A 19,945-nucleotide genomic window follows, 5' to 3' on the forward strand; every position below is an offset into this window, starting at 1 on the left:
AATATATATATGGCAATACCTATTGCTATTCCAGGATCTCTATGTCACAAGTGTTGCTGATTTTAATAGGGAAAGACACTGCAACATTCTATGAATTATATTTCCTGATGTATAACTAAGAGAATGTTGCTACCTGTGCATGGTAGAATTTTCCCTTCAAAATGAATAATCCAACTGAACTCATTAAAAATAATTCGGACTCTAGTATCTAAATTTCCAAACTTCTCTAGGAAACTACATAAGTATGATTAATCCTTTCTTCTGCTACAATTTTTTTTTTTTATAATTCCAAATGACTAGAAACTAAGTCATTGAGGATTTTGATATTCAAAATGCTCAATAACTTGGTTTCAACCTATCATTATCATCCTCACATTCCACCATAAACCACTCAGCATACCTACTCTATATTCTGCCAGGAAGCCATGCCTGATTGTGGATTAATGGCTTAATGGGTTAATCGGTTAATCCATAAACACTTCCTTGCTTCTATCCCTATAAGCATGCCTGCTGTCTCATTCTATCATCACATCCTGCTCATTCTCTGAAATTCATGTATTTTTCAAGAACCATAAAAAACTTTTTTTTAAAGATTTTATTCACTTATTTGTGTGTGAGAGAGAGAGAGAGAAAGAAAGCACACACAAGCAGAGGAAGCAGCAGGCAGAGGAAGAAGCAGGCAGAGGAAGCAGGCTCCCTGAGCAGGGAGCATAGTGTGGGGCTTGATCCCAGGAGCCTGGGATCATGACCTGAGCCAAAGGCAGATGCTTAACTGACTGAACCACTCGGGCATCCCCTAGAAAACTTTTTCACAGAGTTCCTAAAGCCTTTGTAGCTGAAATTAATCATCCTTCCACAGAACTTTAATAGCATTTGCATTATATTTCCTTTCGGGTACACATAACAACTCTCAATCATAAACATTTAGGGATATTCTCATAAAAAGTATAACCATGATCATTTTTAATCCTAAAAGCTTAGGACAGTTCCTTGAATATAATAAATATTTGATATACTAATGAATTTTGTTTAATTGCATTTCCTACAATCATTAATTAAAACCACCTCTTAACAAGAATATAAAGAAAAGATTATAGTCACAAACATATGTCAACAAATGGCAACTAGATCAGCACAGAAAACTTCAGTGCATGAAATTAGTACTTCAACACAATGGATAACTGTTCACCCAATCAAGTCTTCTTTTTAAAGATTTATTTATTTGAGAGAGAGAGACCAAGAGCATACAACCAGGGGGAGGAGCAGAGGGAGAGAGAGCTGACTCCGCACAGAGTGCAGAGCCTGCGACATGAGGCTTAATCCCAGGACCCTGAGATCATGACGTGGTCAGACACTTAACCGACTCAGCCACCCAGGTGCCCCCACCAAATCAAATCTTTAAAAATTATGATAATGGCAGAAATACCAAGAATGAGCTCTATAAGTACAATATTTCAAATATTAGAAGGAAACATTTCACTGATACCAACCAATATCCAAAAGAAATATTTAACAATGGTACTGAGAAACTACTTATATCAAATTAAGTAATCATCTGCCAATATTAAGCAATTTCATGTAAATCATTCTTCAAATATGAATAAAAGTTTTTCACATGCATGCAGTTGCACAGAAGAATGGATATTTTGAAAGGCTAGAAATTTTAAAAATTGCAAAAGCAATCAATATTACATAATCATAAAAGATACACTTTGTAGAAATGATCTGGTTGGACACATGTTTAAGTAATTATAATCCAGCAGAGTAAAACTCCAAAACTTCTGTGTCACTACTGTCACTTATTCTTATAATAATTACTGCCCACCAAAGGATTTAGAAATAAACCTTCCCTCATCGGGGTGATCCTCCACAGTCTCAAACAATTGTGTGACCTCTCCTACCTCTCTTCTGCTACTAGGGAACACCTGCTTTCTGCTAAGGTGCATGGAACCACCACCACCCCCACCCCACCCCCCGCTGTTAATGTACAGCTCTACACCTGGCAAAGAATGCACAGGAAATCTTCAGAAAGACTTTTGTCCCTACCCCAACAGCTTGCTCCTTTTGCCCCATTCCACATATTCTAGCTGTTTCAAGCTGCCCTGAATTTCTGATCTCAACATCCTCAGCTCAGCTACCTCCAGAGCTAAAATATGTGGAAGTATTTTTATTGGTTCCAGTCAGATCTCAAGGGTGAATACCAAGCTCATTAAATATATTCCTACTCTCAATGATCTCAAGCCTGTGCTGGTATTGACAAGTGTCAAAAGCAGATGTTTTGTATATTTTGCCCATTTTTATAATTATTTACAGTAGTCCAACACATTCAGTACCAGTATTCCTACACTGACAAAATCAGAAATCAGATTGACTATTTTCTGAAATTAATTAAGCTAACACAGTTTTCTTGTTTTTTTATTTTAGCCATAGGTGTAAAGTGATATCTAACTGTGGTTTTGATTTGCATTTCCCTAATGATTAGTGATGTTGAAAATTTTCTCACGTGTCTGTTGGCCATCTGGATGTCTTCTTTGAAAAAAATGTCTATTCAAGTCCTCTGCCCATTTTTTAATTGAACTTGCATGAGTTCCTTATATATTTTGGATATTAATCTCTTATCGGTGATATCATTTGTGAGTATCTCCTCTTGTTCAATAGGTTACCTTTTCATTTCGTGAGTGGTTTCCTTCCTACATTTTGCAAAATGTAGTCCTAATGCAGTCCTAATAGTTTTTTTTTTTTTGCTTTTGTTTCCTTTGCCTTAGGAGACATATCTATAAAAATGTTATAAACGCCAATGTCAGAGAAAATACTGCTTGTGTACTTTCCAAGGATTTTTATGGTTTTCAGGTCTCACATTTAGGTCCTTACTCCAATTTGAGTTTTTAAGTTTATTTTCAGCCACTGTAGAAAACAAATATGGAGGGTCCTCAAAACATTAAAAATAGAAATACCCCATAATCTAGTAATCTCACTACTGGACATCTATCTAAAGAAAATGAAAACACTAATTTGGAATGATATATGCACCCCCTATGTTTACTGAGCATTATTTATAACAGCCAAGATATGGAAGATAATGGCTGCTAGAGGGGAGCAGGATAGAGGAATGGGCAAAATGGGTAAAGGGGACTGCAGATACAAGCTTCCAGTTATGGAATGAATAAGTCACAGGAACAAAAGGCACTGCATTAAGAATATAGTCAATGAGGAGCACCTGGGTGGCTCAGTGGTTTAAAGCCTCTTCCTTTGGCTCAGGTCATGGTCCCAAGGTCCTGGGATCAAACCCCACATCGGGCTCTCTGCTCAGGAGGGAGCCTGCTTTTCCCTCTCTCTCTGCCTGCCTCTCTGCCTGACAAATAAAAAAATAAAATCTTTTTTTAAAAAATGAATATAGTCAATGATATTATAATAGTGATATATGGTGACAAAAAGCTACAGTTGTATTGAACATAGCATAATGTATAAACTTGTCAAATCACTATGCTATACACCTAAAATGTATGTAACATTGTATCAACTCTACTCAAAATTTTAATTAAGGAATTTTGTAATTAGATTGGTTTTAAAAGATTGTTTTGCAAATTCTAATTGTCATCCCCACAGGAAAAAAAAAATCAAAGATTAGAAGCTTAAAGAGCCTGACTGAACTGGCTTTAAAGCTATCTTTCTCTATGAAGCATTTCTCAGTTCCTACAATCAGAATCCTTTTCCATGATCCCAATGGACTTACTGTTCTCAGATTACATCATGATTATAAATTCAACCAACTTTACTTTTTAACTTTTTGTATGTTTTTCTTCCCTATATGGTTAAAAGTTCCTTAAAGGTAATTTACAGCTTTGCATGTTCCATAATGCCTATAACAGTGCTCCATGCATAGGAATGCCTTAACAAATGTTCTCTGAATTTTAAAGTTTTATAAGGAAATTCATCCAAATAGAATCCTTTCAGTTTTTCCTTTAGTCATTCTAAAGCTACTTTAAATGACTTTTCCTTATTCAGGGAAAATTCAGAATTTAAAATAAAATTATCCATTCCTCTTTTTTTTTTTTTTTAACACTTTGGCATTTTTATTTTCTAATCTCTTTTTGACAAAATACATCCACTTTATATTTAATTGCACTTATACTTTTAAGACTAAAAATATATTACCCATATTTCTTCCTTGATTTTGGTCTTCTTTCTGGATTCAATTCAATCACAAAACTTTTGTTTTCTACCATTGCTTAAAACCTACCACTTCTCAGTTCTTATTTCTTTAAATATCTTTCTTTGGCTCTTTTTTGCTTCTTTCTGCTTTTTTGTGCCCTTTCCTTTACTTAACAACATGTATAAAAGAGTTGGTTGCTTTGAGAAACACAGCAACCATTACATATGACTATGAAATCACCAGTGTTATTCACCACACACTGAACTTAAACAGTAAAATCTTTTTTCAGCTGAAAGTCTTATACCAGTAATTACTAATATAATGCGTTCTTAAAATCTTCAATGAATTTAAGTGAAAAGTACTAGAAAACATTGAAGATATCCCTCTGTTTGGCTCATGGTTACTGTTATTTTTAAAGCAATGTCTGAAACAGGTAATTAATTCTTCCTATTTTTTTTTATATGTCTATCTTGCTTAAGAACTCAGAATACCTGCTTTCTAAAAATAATGATTGAAATACTGACAAATGTATTGTTAAATATTGTAATTAGCTTTTCCACATTGGCATTTTAACAATTCTGAAATGTATGTACATTCTACTGTCTGGAACAAAACCTTTATTTTCATTTTGTTCCTATTACTTACAATGGAATAAATGATGTTTAATATATTCTCTGGGAAATCATAAAATCTTTTTGGGAAATATAATGTAGTAAGTCTAATAAAACATATTCTTATTTAAATAATGACTGGCCTTAAGTTTCTCAGTTTACAATGCAAATAACATATTCCCTACTTTGGTTTGTAGAAGCAAAACAACTTACATCATAATTAATTAAATATAACATTTTTAGTTTTTTTAAAATTATGATGCAATTTAAATGACTATAAAGATAATCTATTATTAAAATATGATAATTTTCTTATATTTACTCCATTTTTGGTATTTAGATTACCTCCAGCATTTCAAAATTATATATTAAGGCATAATAAGAATGCTTATGCATAAATATCATTACTCACTAAATTATTCCTTGAAGGATTTTCAGAAGCACAATTGTTATATAAAATGGTATAAGTAGGATGGGGATGAGAATGAGGAATGACTGCCAATAGGCATGTTGGGTGACAGAAATGTTCTAAAACTGGATTGTGGTGATGTCTGTACAACTCCGTAAGTTACTTAAAATAATTTACTTGTATACTTAAAGGAGTGAATTATATGATATGTAAATTGCACTTCAATAAAGTTATTATAATTTTTTATTTTTTTTATTTTTTTTTAAAGATTTATTTATTTATTTGATAGACAGAAATCACAAGGAGGCAGAGAGGCAGGCAGAGAGAGGAGGAAGCAGGCTCCCTGCCGAGCAGAGAGCCCGATGCGGGACTCGATCCCAGGACCCTGGGATCACGACCTGAGCCGAAGGCAGAGGCTTTAACCCACTGAGCCACCCAGGCGTCCCGAGTTATTATAATTTTTTAAAAGAAAAAAGAGAGTAGGGACATTTTCCAACCAGACACTGAGAGACATGGAATGGGACAGGAAAATATAACCCATACATATGGGAAAAAGCAGGCAACAAAAACTGCCAGTGAGAGCAAACAGATGTCAGATTTAACAGAAAAAGACTCCAAAGAAGCCAATAAAAATACATTCTAAAAACTAAAAGGAAACTGTAATTAGAGAAGTAAACGTAGGTATGGTGACAATGTCATATTAAATAGAGACTATCAGGGAGCCTGGGTGGCCCAGTCAGTTATGCGTCTGACTCCTGGTTTTGGCTCAGGTCTGATCTCAGGGTCTAGAGATCAAGCCCCACACGGGGCTCAGCATGGACTCTGCTTGAGTTTCTCTTCCTTTGCCTCTGCCCCTACTCTCACTCCCTCTCTCTCTCTCACTCATTCACTGAAATAAGTAAATAAATCTTTGAAAAAGTTATTAAATAGAGAGTATCAATTAAGAGAGTAATACTATAAAAAGAATCCAAATGGAAATTCTAGAGCTGAAAAGTGTAATTGAATTGAAAATTGTTCTATAGATGCTCAACAAAAGATCTGAACAAGCAGATGACAGAATTAGCACACATGAAAATAAATTAATAAAGATTATGTAATCCAAAAACCAAAAAGAAAAAAAGAGTAAAGAAAAATTACTGGAACCTCAGAGAAATGTGGGAAACAACTAAATATACCAACATACTCAGAATGGGAATAGCAGAAGTAGAGAAGAAAGAGAAAAGAGAAAAATATTCAAAAACTTGATGAACTGAGAACTTCCCCAATTTTTGGAAAACTCTAATTTGCATATTCAGGAAGCCCATGGACTCAAAGAAAAATAAAAGCAAAGAAATCTACAAACAGAAAAATCATAGTAAAAGTGCTGGAAGCCAAAGACAGGGAGACAATCTTAACAGCAGCATGAGAAAAATGACTCTTCACCTGTAAGATCAAAAGTTGACTTCTCGGGGCAACTGGGTGACTCAGTGGATTAAAGTCTCTGCCTTTGGCTCAGGTCATGGTCCCAGGGTCCTGGGATGGAGCCCTGAGTCAGGCTCTCTGCTCAGCGGAGAGCCTGCTTCCTCCTCTCTCTCTCTGTCTGCCTCTCTGCCTGCCTCTCTGCCTACTTGTGATCTCTGTCTGTTAAATAAATAAATGAAATCTTTGAGGGGGGGGGTTGCCTTCTCCTAAAAAAAAAATGGAGGTTGGAACACAGTGAAATAAAACATTCAAAGTGCTCAAAGAAAAACCTTTCAACCAAGAATTTATATCCAGAAAAGCTATGTGAAAGCAAAATGAAATATATTCACAAAAAAATAAAAACTGAGATAATTTGTTGCTGACTCACCCTACAAAAAATAACAGAGTCCTTCAAATGAAAAGAAACCCGAAAAATAATTTGACCACACACACACACACACACACACAGAATGACAAATATTAAAGATAAGTAAATCAAACATGTATAATCAGGTCTCTGAAAAGGAAAACCAAAGTAAGGAAACACAAATACTAAACAATGTAAGAAAAAAATTTTGAAATATAAAAAGATGCAAAACTACATACTGAAAGTACACACCACCCATCTGAGAAATCAACTCCAAATGACTAAGACATATCTAGAAAAATGACTAGATATAAAGAAAAAAAAATCCTTTGAACACATAGGCAAAAAGAAAGGATATTAAAACTGTCATCAGACTTTCAACAAAACATTTTAATCCAGAAGAAAATCAGTAACATATTTAAGACATTCAAAGAAAGGTTAGTCAAGAATTTTATAAGAGGCAAATGCCTTTCAAGTGTAAGTATCCCTAACAAACTAATAATGAAATGCAGTTCTTAAGAAATACTATTCCCTGGGGTGCCTGGGTGGCTCAGTGGGTTAAGCCTCTCCCTTCAGCTCAGGTCATGATCTCAGGGTCCTGGGACTGAGCCCAGCATCCGGCTCTCTGCTCAGCGAGGAGCCTGCTTCCCCCCTCTCTCTCTGCCTGCCTCTCTGCCTACTTGTGATCTCTCTCTGTCAAATAAATAAATAAAATCAGGAAAAAAAAAAAAGAAAAGAAATACTATTTCCATAAGCCCTTCTAGAGAAACACACTACAGAATAAGCTTCAGATAGCCAAAATGCATCAATATAAGCAGTATGATGAAGCTTAAATATGTAAATACTCATAGGACTACAATTAAAGAATGTTTAAAATTGAGAATAGTTATGTAATAACTACATATACTCACAGTGTAGATCATACCTGTATTAGTCTGTTAGGTAGAGTTGCCACAACAAAGTACCAAAGTCAGGTAATTTAAGCAACAAAAATTTATTTCCTTATAATTCTGGGGGCTAGAAATCTAAAATCAAGATGTCAACAGACTTGGTTCCTTCTGGAACCTCTTCTCTTCCCTGTATCTTCATATACTTTTCCCTCTGTGCATGTTTGTATCTTAATTTCCTCTTATACGGATACCATTCATATTAAATTAAGACCCACTTTAATAGCCTCACTTAAGTTTAATTACCTCTTTAAAGACCCTATCTCCAAATATCACATTCTAAGCTACTAGGATCTAGGACTTCAGAATAAAAATTTGAGGGAAATACAACTCAGCCTATAATAGATTTAAACTATTAAGAAATGGCAAGGAGAATGAAGAGAACATATGCCCCCCCAAAAAAAAAACATTTTCAGTAATAATGTCAGTAGAGTAATACTGGTAGTGCTATTCATAGACTGTTATATGTGTAACTATGGGCTTTCCTAATCCTATTACCCTCTGTACATTTGACAACTTGTATTCTCAATATAGAAAAGAGATATAGATTTAACTTAGAGAAGGTCAAATTAAAACACAGCAAAGTCCTCAATTTCACACTAATAGAAACTAAGGATTCATGGAATAATGGCTGATTCCAGGATTGAAAACAACAAAATGTTCAAGATGAGTCTGAAATCTTGTCATGGGAAATAGCAAGGAATCTATTGAAGACTACAGGGTCTGGTCAAAGGACTAAGGAACCAACTAGAACAGACAATCATCACTTAAAGGTGGGACAATTTTAATTTTAAAAAGGACAATGACTAATATAGATTAAAATATTTCAAATATATTTAAATCTATAAGTATATAATGAAATTTTAAAAACAGTTAATTCAAGATCTTTGAAAATGAAAAAATGGCATTTCCCCTCCTGACCACTAGGAAGCATTATTCGATTGAGTTGGTAGAGTAAAAACATGTTAGTATACACAAAATGATCCAATAATTGAATACGAACATTGTAGGAATTGCAGATTTAAATTTAGGACCAGTAAGTAAAAATTATTTGAACTGGATAATAAAATAAGTCTAAAGGCATTACATTGGTGAGGTGAGATAGGACTAGGTCACCGGAAAACACTTTTCTCACCATTCGTTGATATTCTAGTATTTTAAGTATAGTATGGCTTTAAGGTAATATACCTGATATATTTTAAGATTTTATTTATTTATTTATTTATTTGAGAGAAAGAGAGGACTTGAGAGAGAAAGAGAGAGTGCATATGAGAGGGATAAGCAGACTCCCACTGAGCAGGGAGCGCGAGGCCGGGCTCAACCCCAGGGCCCTGGGTTCATGACCTAAGCTGAAGGCATATGCTTAACCAACTGAGCCACCCAAACACCCTACCCCTGATACTATAAAGCAAATATTACTAAACAATATGATCACAAGTCGCATATTTTCCAAAAGAATTACCTTAGAAATACACATAATAGAATGTCTATTGTTCAAAACATTCCTTTTATCTAGGATTTTTTTAAGGTTTTATTTATTTATTTGACAGACAGAGATCACAAGTAGGCAAAGAGGCAGGCAGAGAGAGAGGGGGTGAAGCAGGCTCCCCAAAGAAGAGAGAGACTGAAGAGGGGCTCAATCCCAGGACCCTGAAATCATGCCCTGAGGTGAAGGCAGAGGCTTTAACCCACTGAGCCACCCAGGCACCCCGCGTTTTATCTAGAATTTTTAAAAACATTTTCAAAATCTACAACATTTTTAAAGAACTTTATTAAAAGGTGTTTGCAATTTGTTCAGTTTTTTGGAAAAAAAAAAAGTTGTAAACATTTATTATAAATTAAAAATGGGGTTCTTAAAAATCTCAACTTTTTCAGACATGAGACAATTTAAAAACCTTTGTAACTATAGTGAAGAAAACCAGGCTTTAAGAAAAAAATTGCCATTACCAAAAAATAGACATCTTGAGGTAAAGATAATAAAAATTCCAGTCTGCAGAGATAATGGAGAAAGTTTAACTATCTGGTCAATGAACAAAAATCAAGCATTTTAGCTCCAACCTTCTGTTATTTTTCATTGTAGAAACGTCATATTCACATCCTCTTTTTGGATGATCAAACCAATGGTGGGATGATGGCAGAGATAGTAAGCTTGCAGTTACTCAGCCCTACCCTGCACAGCCTTGGTAAGGGGACTAATGCTCCACTGGTGGACCAGCAGCTTTGTCTCTTTGCATTCTTGTCACTTAGGGCTTTCTGGGCTTCTGTGTTCTGGTAGTTGAAGTTGTAGTAGTACAGAATGTTGAGATGGCTGCTGACGTTGGGTCTCATCTCCTTGATTCTCCTTATCTCTTTCACTGCCATCCTCTTTAGTCTATCTTCGGCAAGGAGAGCCGCTGTGGAATGGTCCTTTATAACCCCAATGCATATTCTGTCTCACTGGTCAACCCTGCTCTCCTGCATCCTGGTTGTCAGCACCCTCCATCACTTCTCCCCGTACAGGAAGGTTGGAATACTGTGGTCAACATACATAAGGTCTCCCCATGTAGTAAAGTAGGCACCGTGGCCTGAATTAGGTCCTGGTCTTCAGGAGTACTTTCTGATCCTGCATTCTTTTCCCCATTCTCACTATTCTAGAAATTCTACTGGTAATTGCATGGAGGCCCCTGCAATGTGGATAGTGTATATAATTTAGCAGGTTACAGTCTGCCACACATTTATTGCCTTTCACTGGAAATCTACCAGGACCTGTAACATTTGCTGCCTCTGCACCCTTTTTATCCTTTCAACGATATCAAACTCGACAGACTTTTTATCTTCTACACTGCAAAGGTACTTCCTGGTGTACAAATACAAATTCTCTGGTATCATTCCTGTTGATTTAATCTTATCTGTTTCTTTCACTGAACCATTTTATTGTTCCCAAAAACTTCCTTGTGATAAACTTGACCCTTCAGGCACTGCCAATATGAGGCTGCCCTTGCTGCCGCTCACTTAGAGGCTAGATCTTGGCCTCACTGCTAAGGTTGCAATGATGGTGAGTGGGGCCAGAAGCAGCAGTGGTGGTTCCTGAAGGGGAGAAAGTGGAAGGAGAGCTACTCAGGGCTCTCTGAGATCTGCTCTCCACTCCCAATCTCCTCTCCACTATCAATCGAACATTACAACATTTTAAATTTTATTTTTGAAAGCAAACTGTCATCCTCAAGGGATAGATTTAATTTTTGGAAAAGGAAGAGCAACTTGAAGCCATGTCTGATGAATTAATAGGTATCACAAAATCATCTATTATCAAAAATAAAGCGTAGCTCTAAAGTAATGAGAACTGTTTTCTTGTGTAACTTAAAAACTGACCTTTCAAAAGCAATTCCAAAAGAACTGCAACTAACTTGAGAAATGGTAGCATACATTGAATATGCTCGTATCACCCTAAAGATAGTGACTAAAATGAAAATAAAGCTTCACTATTTTGCAGAAAAGGTATGTAACCATATTCATATGCACATGAGTACATATTACTCAGGTGTTTTCCTATCAAATTTTTATTTACAAATATATTGAACATAAATAAATGTATAGTACAGTAAAAGCAAATAACCAGGAGACCAGAAAAAACAGCTACATATAAACAATTCTTCAAAAGGACAAAATGATGGAAATGGGAGTTACAGAATATTACAGAGGCAGAGAGGTAAAGCCTTCTCACACAATGTATTAGAATGATACAAGCAAAACTAAATAACTATACTTTCAATCATAAACTAATGTTTCTCTTTCAATTCTGAAAAAATACTACTGTCTTCATTAAATGAAAGTACTTTCACCCACTTCAGCTAACATAAGTGTGATAATCAAGATCACCCATGACTTCCATGCTGCTAGATGCAATAGCCATTTCTCAGTCCTGAATTTACTCAACCTGGCAGCAGCATTTGATAATTAATCACCTCTTCTTCTTTTAAAAACATCCAGGACACCACTCTCCTGCATTTTCCTCTTACTCCCTTGCTCTCCTTCTAATTTCCCCTTACTAGGTCCTTCTCATCTCCACAACCTGCAAACTTTGGCTTTTCCAAAGACCCATTGCTCAGTCATCTTTTATCTCAGTCATCTTTTATACTCATTTCATTGGTATCAAAATCCAGTCTCAGAGCTTTAAATCCTGTCTATACCCTACCAATGCTAAAGTTCCATCTCCAACCTAGACTCCTCCCCAAACTCCAGGCTTACATCACTTCTCCATTTAGATGTCTAACTGGCATCTCAAACATCATATATCTATAAACAAACCTTGACTTTTCTCCCCCAAATTTAGTCTTTCCAAATCTTTCCTATCTCAGTAAATAAAAAGCCCATCAATTCAGTTGTTCAGGCAAAAATAATTGGGTAACCTCTGAATCTCTTCTTGCACCTTTAGTCCATATTCACAGGAACAGAAAATCCTCCTGGATTTACCTCATTTTATGCAAAAGCTGACCTCTTACAGTATTATTTTAAGTATGGCTTATCAAAACTCCAAACAAGTTCCATTACTTTCTGTTGCTATCAGCCTTGTCTAAACCCCTCTATCCTAGTCACAGTAAAACACAATCAGTGTTTGTTACAATCTATCAAGTAAGATCCTATTTTTTTAAAGATTTTATTTATTTATTTGACAGAGAGAGACACAGAGAGAGAGGGAACACAAGCACGCAGAGTGGGAGAGGAAGAAACAGACTCCCTTGCCCAGCAAGGAGTCCAATGTGGGGCTTGATCCCAGGACCGGGGATCATGACCTGAGCCCAAGGCAGATGCCCAGTGACTGGGTTGACAGGTTCTGCTCCCACTTTGTGGTTTCCCTGACTTTATTTTCCATGGAGTTTACAAAGTTCCTTCAATCTATAAATATGTTTGTTTTTGTTTTTGTCTTTGTTTTTAATGAAATTTGGTAAGTTTTTGACCATTATTTCCTCCTAAATTTTTTCTTATACATTGCATATGACATTTCTAAACCATCCCATTCATCTCTTTGGTTTTCTTCTTTCCCCCCTAATCTTTTCATTTTCTTCTAATGGTTCTGTCAACCTATATCCAAGTTTATTTCTCTATCATATTAATTTTGCTAATAATAAACCTATACAGTGATTTTTTCTTAACTTCAGATGTATTTTCAGTTCTAAAATTTCCACTTCTTAAAAATTTTGTGGCTGATAATTCCTAGTTCCTTACAAGCAAAATTTTTTTAACCTCACTAGTTATAATAGCTCCCTAAAAGTGCTCATGTAATAATTCCATGATTCTGGGTTACCTGGTAGTTGGTGTGTGCTGATTTTCCCTTTCCTTGAGAATACATCACATTTTCCTGGCCTTTCATAGGATGAGAAATTTTGGTTTATATATACGCTGGACATGGTGAAAATTATTCTGTAGAGACCATATTGTTCTGAAAAGTATTTGTTTTTGTTTTGTCAGATCATTTTCCTGCTTAGATACAATTACAGACTGTCATACCTCCTATGTGTGGTATCTCAGGTCTCAGTTCAGTTCTTGAAGCCTTATTTATAATCTATTATCAGTATGTCATGATCATCAGTTTCAGGGGTTGGCTAGAGATTCAAGCTAAGTTTTTTAAATACAGAATTCAGATTCTTCTCTGACTGTCTATTTTCTGGGGTCGCCCATTAATCCATGTGATATTGATTGGCCAAGTACTTTTTAACCTTAATTTTTCTGGCCACAAAGTTTCTCTATCAAAGTAAAAAGTAGGGAATTCAGCCCATTCTGATCACCTGTTTCATGTTTTAACACCTCTCTAAAACCTGGCTGCATTTACTCAGTTTTTAGAGCCTCGCATAGTTCTTTATATAACATGCAGAAAGTGGTTATTGTGGGAATATTACTTTCTTAGGAGTTTGCCTATTCAAGCAAATATCAGAAACCCTCCAAAATGATTTTTTTAATGATTTTTATTTATTTATCTGAGAGAGTGAGAGACAGAGAGAAAAAGAAAGAGAGAGAATGCACACATAAGCAGGGGGAAAAGCAGAAGGAAGAGGAGAAGCAGACTCCCTGCTGAGCAGCGAGCCCAATAATGTGGGGCTCGATCCCAGGACCCTGGGATCGTGACCTGAGCCGAAGGCAGACACTTAACCAACTGAGCCACTCAGACACTCCTCCAAAGTGATTTTTAACTAACTAACTCTGTATATTTTTTCTATATCAGTTAGATCTTTATCATAATATAATAAACTGATAAAGAATCACTATGCTATCATTTTATTGAAGGGAGGACAAAACACAAAGAAAATTTTAGTACTGAAAAATTTAGCATGCAGACAAAGTGCTTAATAATTAGGAAATGTACAATAACAATTATAAAATATCAGAATTTTAAAATCTGTTTTGTAAACTCATGTCAAAAAGCCACTGTATAAGATACTTGTAGCCACTGAATAACCACATCAAACAGAGCTTAACTCACAGTAAATTTTTCCATACTAGAAAAAAATTACAGTGAGAAATTTTTGTTTTATAAATTATTACCAAATCTAATGCTTTGTCTGATTAGTAATACCCTCCTTTTATTTACTGTTTACCTAAAATAACTAAGTGCAAAATATTCACTGGCAAGCTATATTGCTCAAAACCAGACATTTCACAGAAAGAAAGTTACCTAATATTCCAACGGTCAACAAGTCAAAATTACATGGGACAGGCTGTACAGTATGTATAGTTTGAGGACATTATTTTGGGGGGATTTATTTTATCTCAGAGCCCCGATGTTGACATGCTATCGACATTAAGCTCAGAACCACAGAGAATACCAACTGACAATCATACTTATTAGAAGCTCCAAATAACCTGCATCAATGAATATAAATACATTATTATATAACAATAATTCTAGCTTCATTTGTGATTTAAGCCAAATGTCAACTGATTACTATATCCTAAACACCATAAAAATTCCACTGCAACTTTCTACCCTTCAACTCATAGGAAGTGACTTTGCCTCCTATTTTACCCAAGAAAATTGAGATCATTATGTGTGAACCACTTCAGCTTTCTCTTTGTCATAACACAATCTGATCTTCATTTGTATCCTCTCCTCTTTCCTTTCATTCTCTGAATTTCTAGAAAACTTCAATTTCAAAAATTTTTATAGATGCTTTTCCTGATTGTAATTCTACTTTAGTATTTACAAATTGAGAAAATACATATACACCCATGGATTTATACAGTCTATTTCCATTAATAACATGGGGCTCAGGGGGCACGTAGGTTGCAGAGTCAGATGAGCATCAACTCTTGGTTTCGATTCAGGTCGTGATCTCAGAGTTGTGAGATTAAGCCCCATGGGCTCTATGCTCAGCAAGGTCTTGGCCCGGGACTCTCTCTCCCTCTGCCTCTCTCCAAACCCCCCCTAAATAAATAAACCTTTTTTTTTTTTTTTAAGATTTTATTTATTTATTTGAAAGATAGAGATCACAAGTAGGCAGAGAGACAGAGGGAAGCAGGCTCCCTGCCGAGCAAAGAGCCCGATATGGGGCTCGATCCCAGAACTCTGGGAGTCATGACCTGAGCCGAAGGCAGAAGCTTTAACCCACTGAGCCACCCAGGTGCCCCTAAAATAAATAAATCTTTAAAAACCAACCAAACCAAACCAAACCAAAGGGTTCAGTGGGCTATACCCATAGGTTGGGAAATTTCAAAGCTTAATGAAATACTTTTTCATGCAATGCCCAAAATTTCAAGGTACTTTCTTTTGAAAGTCCTAATTTGATATAGGTACTCTATTGTCTATGTTATTAGGATGCTTGGAATACATTCTCTACCACTTGACTATTTGTATACAGAACATAGTGACACAGGGTTACTACTCATTTCCACTTCTGTTGTAAAAGACTATGATGAAAAAGGGCCATGTTACAAATTACTAAGTCTGAAAAGTGGTTCAAGACAATGTTTGCTCCTTTCCAAATAAGAGAATTACATAACTTGTTTATATTTAGTCCTTTTCCTTTTTCCTGCCAGGAAGCTCCCATCATTTCTAAAATTTCACTATAATCATCATATTGGATTTATAGCTTACAAAGCTTACAAAACTTTCTTAATTATGCATCATTGATTTGATTCACTTAATATCATTCTGGCAGTACTTGAAAAAAACCACTTCAAATATTTTAAGCCAAGCCAAAGTATAACAAAAGGAGGCAGAAAGTACACTAATCGGGTGCCTGGGTGGCTCAGTGGGTTAAAGCCGCTGCCTTCGGCTCAGGTCATGGTCTCAGGGTCCTGGGATCGAGTACCACATAGGGCTCTCTGCTCAGCAGGGAGCCTGCTTCTCTCTCTCTCTCTCTCTCTGCCTGCCTCTCCATCTACTTGTGATCTCTCTCTCTCTCTCTGTGTCAAATAAATAAATAAATAATCTTAAAAAAAAAAAAAAAAAAAGAAAGTACATTAATCTAAAAATCTGAATTACAAAGTGCCTCGTTAGTGCAGTAGATAGCGTGTCAGTCTCATAAAAATCTGAATTACAGAAACATTCCCATGCAAAGCCAACACATGGCAGAACCATGACCCAAACGAAACTAAAGGAATGACAGAATAAAAAGTGCTTTATAAGCACAAAGTCGTTTCTAGGGATAGTAAAATTAATGATATGGAAAATAGATCGTAGCAAATATTTTCACGTTGACACAAAAATAACAGCATTATTGTCATTTAATATTATTCTGATTATTTTATATATACTGGGAACAGACTTATTTTTGTACCCCTGTTTTCATAATATAGTCTTCATACTGATTATTTGAACACTGTTTTTAAGAAAACAGCTCTTCCATGCAAGACATAAGCTTATAAATACTTTGACTTACACCCCATAATTTTCTCTCAGCTCCTAAATGTTTGGGATGTCACAGCTTCTAATGTAATTTAAATAAAACTCTTGTTTCTTATTATTACAGGTATACTGTACATTAAAAACTAATTTATATATGTGAATGCAGTATCTTGCCTAATTCAGTCTTCGCTTTGAAAGTTAAAAAACAGGAAGAATATGATAAATCATATTAAATAATTGATTTTGCAAAACTCAGATACTCACTACTATACTGACCTTCTCCACCTATTGTAAAGGACGAGCAAAAGTAAACACTAAAACTGAATTAATTTCAGTCACATGTAATTTTACACCATTTTCTTCTTAAATCTTTATTCTTTCCAAATTATCTCTAATTTGAACAATAATGGTCATTTCATGTGTTCATCTATATTTCAAAATTTGAGATTTTAAGTTCCACATTAAGCAATATGCTTTTATAAAATATAAAAGCATATTTCAGAATTATGTTAACAAAAGCCATGGCTTTAATATTAGAAAATATTCTGAAGAATTTTAAAACTTCGGGGTGCCTGGGTGGCTCAGTGGGTTAAGCTGCTGCCTTCAGCTTAGGTCATGATCTCAGGGTCCTGGGATCGAGTCCCGCATCGGGCTCTCTGCTTGGCAGGGAGCCTGCTTCCTCCCCTCTCTCTCTGCCTACTTGTGATCTCTCTCTGTCAAATAAATAAATAAAATCTTTTTAAAAAAATTAAAAAAAAAATAAAAAACATAAAAAGAATTTTAAAACTTCATGAAAATAGTGAAAAAGAGAAAAAGCACCTTGGAAACAAAATGAAGCCTGTAATAACAGCTGAGTTCCAAACAGCAGAGATAACTCTGAAACCACCTTGAAGGAAGATTATTGCTATATATTATATAGTATCACATTTCACATAGAGTTCACATAAAACTTTCCACAGAATTTATAACAAGATACTTATTACTACCTTATATCCAGGTCCTAACTGATGAATTGCAAATATCTGTGCAGGGTTGAGCGCTTCACTGAATACATACACGGCACCGAGTTGACCACAGAACACCCTATTTGCATCAGCAGTTTCTGAAGATCCGAGAAAGCACTTGTCATAGCTCTATTTTTTAAAAAGTCACAAGAAAAAATCAATGTATTATTTTGTAATGATAAAATATTTAAAGACAACTGCCTTCACTGTCATGAATACCTTAAAATATAACAATAACAACAGAAGAAAGCATCACTTAAGACTTTATGGAGTATTGAAGGAATAAAGACCAGCTAAAGACTTTCAGAAAAAGTGTATCAGTTAAATATTTTATATCTATACAAAAGCAAAACAAAACAAATCATCTATTCAATAATCACTTAACCACTATAGAAATGTTATCTTAAAGGCAAAAGGGCTTATAATTTTATTTACAAAAGTAAAACTAATTTTAAAACTCTAATCATTTAACAATTGTCCATATAGAGAGAGATTCATCTAAATCAGAGAATGACTATTCCATATGTTAACCATAAACACATAAGCCCTAATTTTTGAAACTAATGTCTCCCCCAGGGATATATATTCCTCTATCTCTCCACACTAAGTCAAGGACACAACAAAAATCACTTCCCTCTCTCCCATGAGTAGGCATTATGCAGAATCAAATCAATATTGATCACCAAAATTTGCCACCTAAAGCACGTGGTATGGTGCTCTCCATCGGAAGAGTTCAAGACCTTAAGAAGCCACATTTATGAAGACCCTTCCCATCTCTGCTTCTTAAAATCTCACCAAATATTAGGCCCTGGTTTCCTTCCCCCATCCTCACAGGATATTACACTCCTTAGCACTAGTAAGCAAGACATTAAATATATACGGTTTTCCTTTGGCGCCTCAATAAAATGACAAAATATCTGTGAATGAACTATGAAGACAGAAACTCATCAACAGATACCCAATCTGTAATTAAAACTATAGGAACTGAAGAATTTGTTGCATAATGTTATGTGCACATACGTGTTATTGCCCAGACCTCTCCATTTCTTGGTACACCACTGCAAATAATTTAAAAATCTAAGTCTTTTTTTTCTTTTCTTTCTTTCCCTCCCTTCCTTTCTCCCTCCTTCATTCTTTCCTTCCTTCCTTCCTTCCTTTTTAAATATAACTGTAGAGTTAGTGAAAGTCGTCAAAATCTCTTGGGTTTCTTCCACTCTATAATTAAAAAGTCTCCCCTTTGGAAGGCAGATATGAAGTAGAATTGCATCTATGTATTCTAACTCTGCAAAATCATTCTCAAAAATTGACTGTTTCTGGCCCCACTATGAGTTTCTGGGGCAGAAAGAGCAAACTTGTTCTATAAATGAATAGACAGTAAATATTTTAAACTTTTCAAGCCACATGTGGTTTCTACCATATAATCTTTTTTGATTTTTGTTTGTCTCAATATTTAAAAAAAAAAAAAAGAAAGAAAAAGAAAAAGAAAAACCTCTAAAAATGAAAAAAAAAAAAACCCCACAAAGATTCTTAGGTCATGCAAAAACAGGTCAAGGTTCAGATATGGTCTTCGGGGGTACTCTTGACTTAGGGCAAAAGCAATGGACTGTGCATACAGTATTATGTGGAAGAAAACCAGAGAGAACAAGAGACCCTGCTCTTGAGTAAATTAAAGTCTGGAGAGATACAGACAATACTAAGAAGTGAATTTTGTTAAAAAGATATAAGTTTTTGTAAAACCAGGCATGCTGGAATGCTCGTATATTATTGGGTTTCGAATACTTTTGGCACTAGAAAACATATTTTCCTTTGGTTCTAACAGGCCAGGATAATGACAGGGGAAAGCCGAGAACAGAGCTCTTGAGGTTTTAACTCTAGATATTCTCTATCCGGAATCCAACTGTGTTACCTCCCTCACTGTTAACAGGCAAGTCAAAACTAGTATTGTTTGTTATTTACAAAATAAATCACTTAATTGATCTCCCTACTTCTGTCATTTTTTTTTCCTTCAGAATATTCTCAATACTGCAGCCTGACTGATATTTTTAACATATGCACCAGCATTACATCACTCATCTGCTCAAAACCTTCCAAAGATTTTTAATGTTGGGTAAGATGGGAAAATCCAGGTATTGTGTCTGCACATAAGGCCCTGCATGATTTCACTCCCTGCTGTCTACCTAGCCTTATCTCTTAAAC

At 35.3% G+C, this 19,945-nt stretch overlaps 1 protein-coding gene across 6 annotated transcripts in view; it reads right to left on the minus strand.

The window, feature by feature from the left end:
* Positions 1-19,945, minus strand: part of NBEA (neurobeachin) — a 685,682-nt gene that overhangs the window by 558,730 nt on the left and 107,007 nt on the right. For all 6 annotated transcript variants that reach the window (XM_059144025.1, XM_059144024.1, XM_059144021.1 and 3 more), the window contains exon 8: positions 17,732-17,878. In XM_059144025.1, the coding sequence (XP_059000008.1) occupies positions 17,732-17,878 (147 nt within the window). The remainder of the gene's footprint in view (positions 1-17,731; positions 17,879-19,945) is intronic.

The sequence above is a fragment of the Mustela lutreola genome, chromosome 13, assembly GCF_030435805.1.
Source record: "Mustela lutreola isolate mMusLut2 chromosome 13, mMusLut2.pri, whole genome shotgun sequence".
NCBI lineage: Eukaryota > Metazoa > Chordata > Mammalia > Carnivora > Mustelidae > Mustela > Mustela lutreola.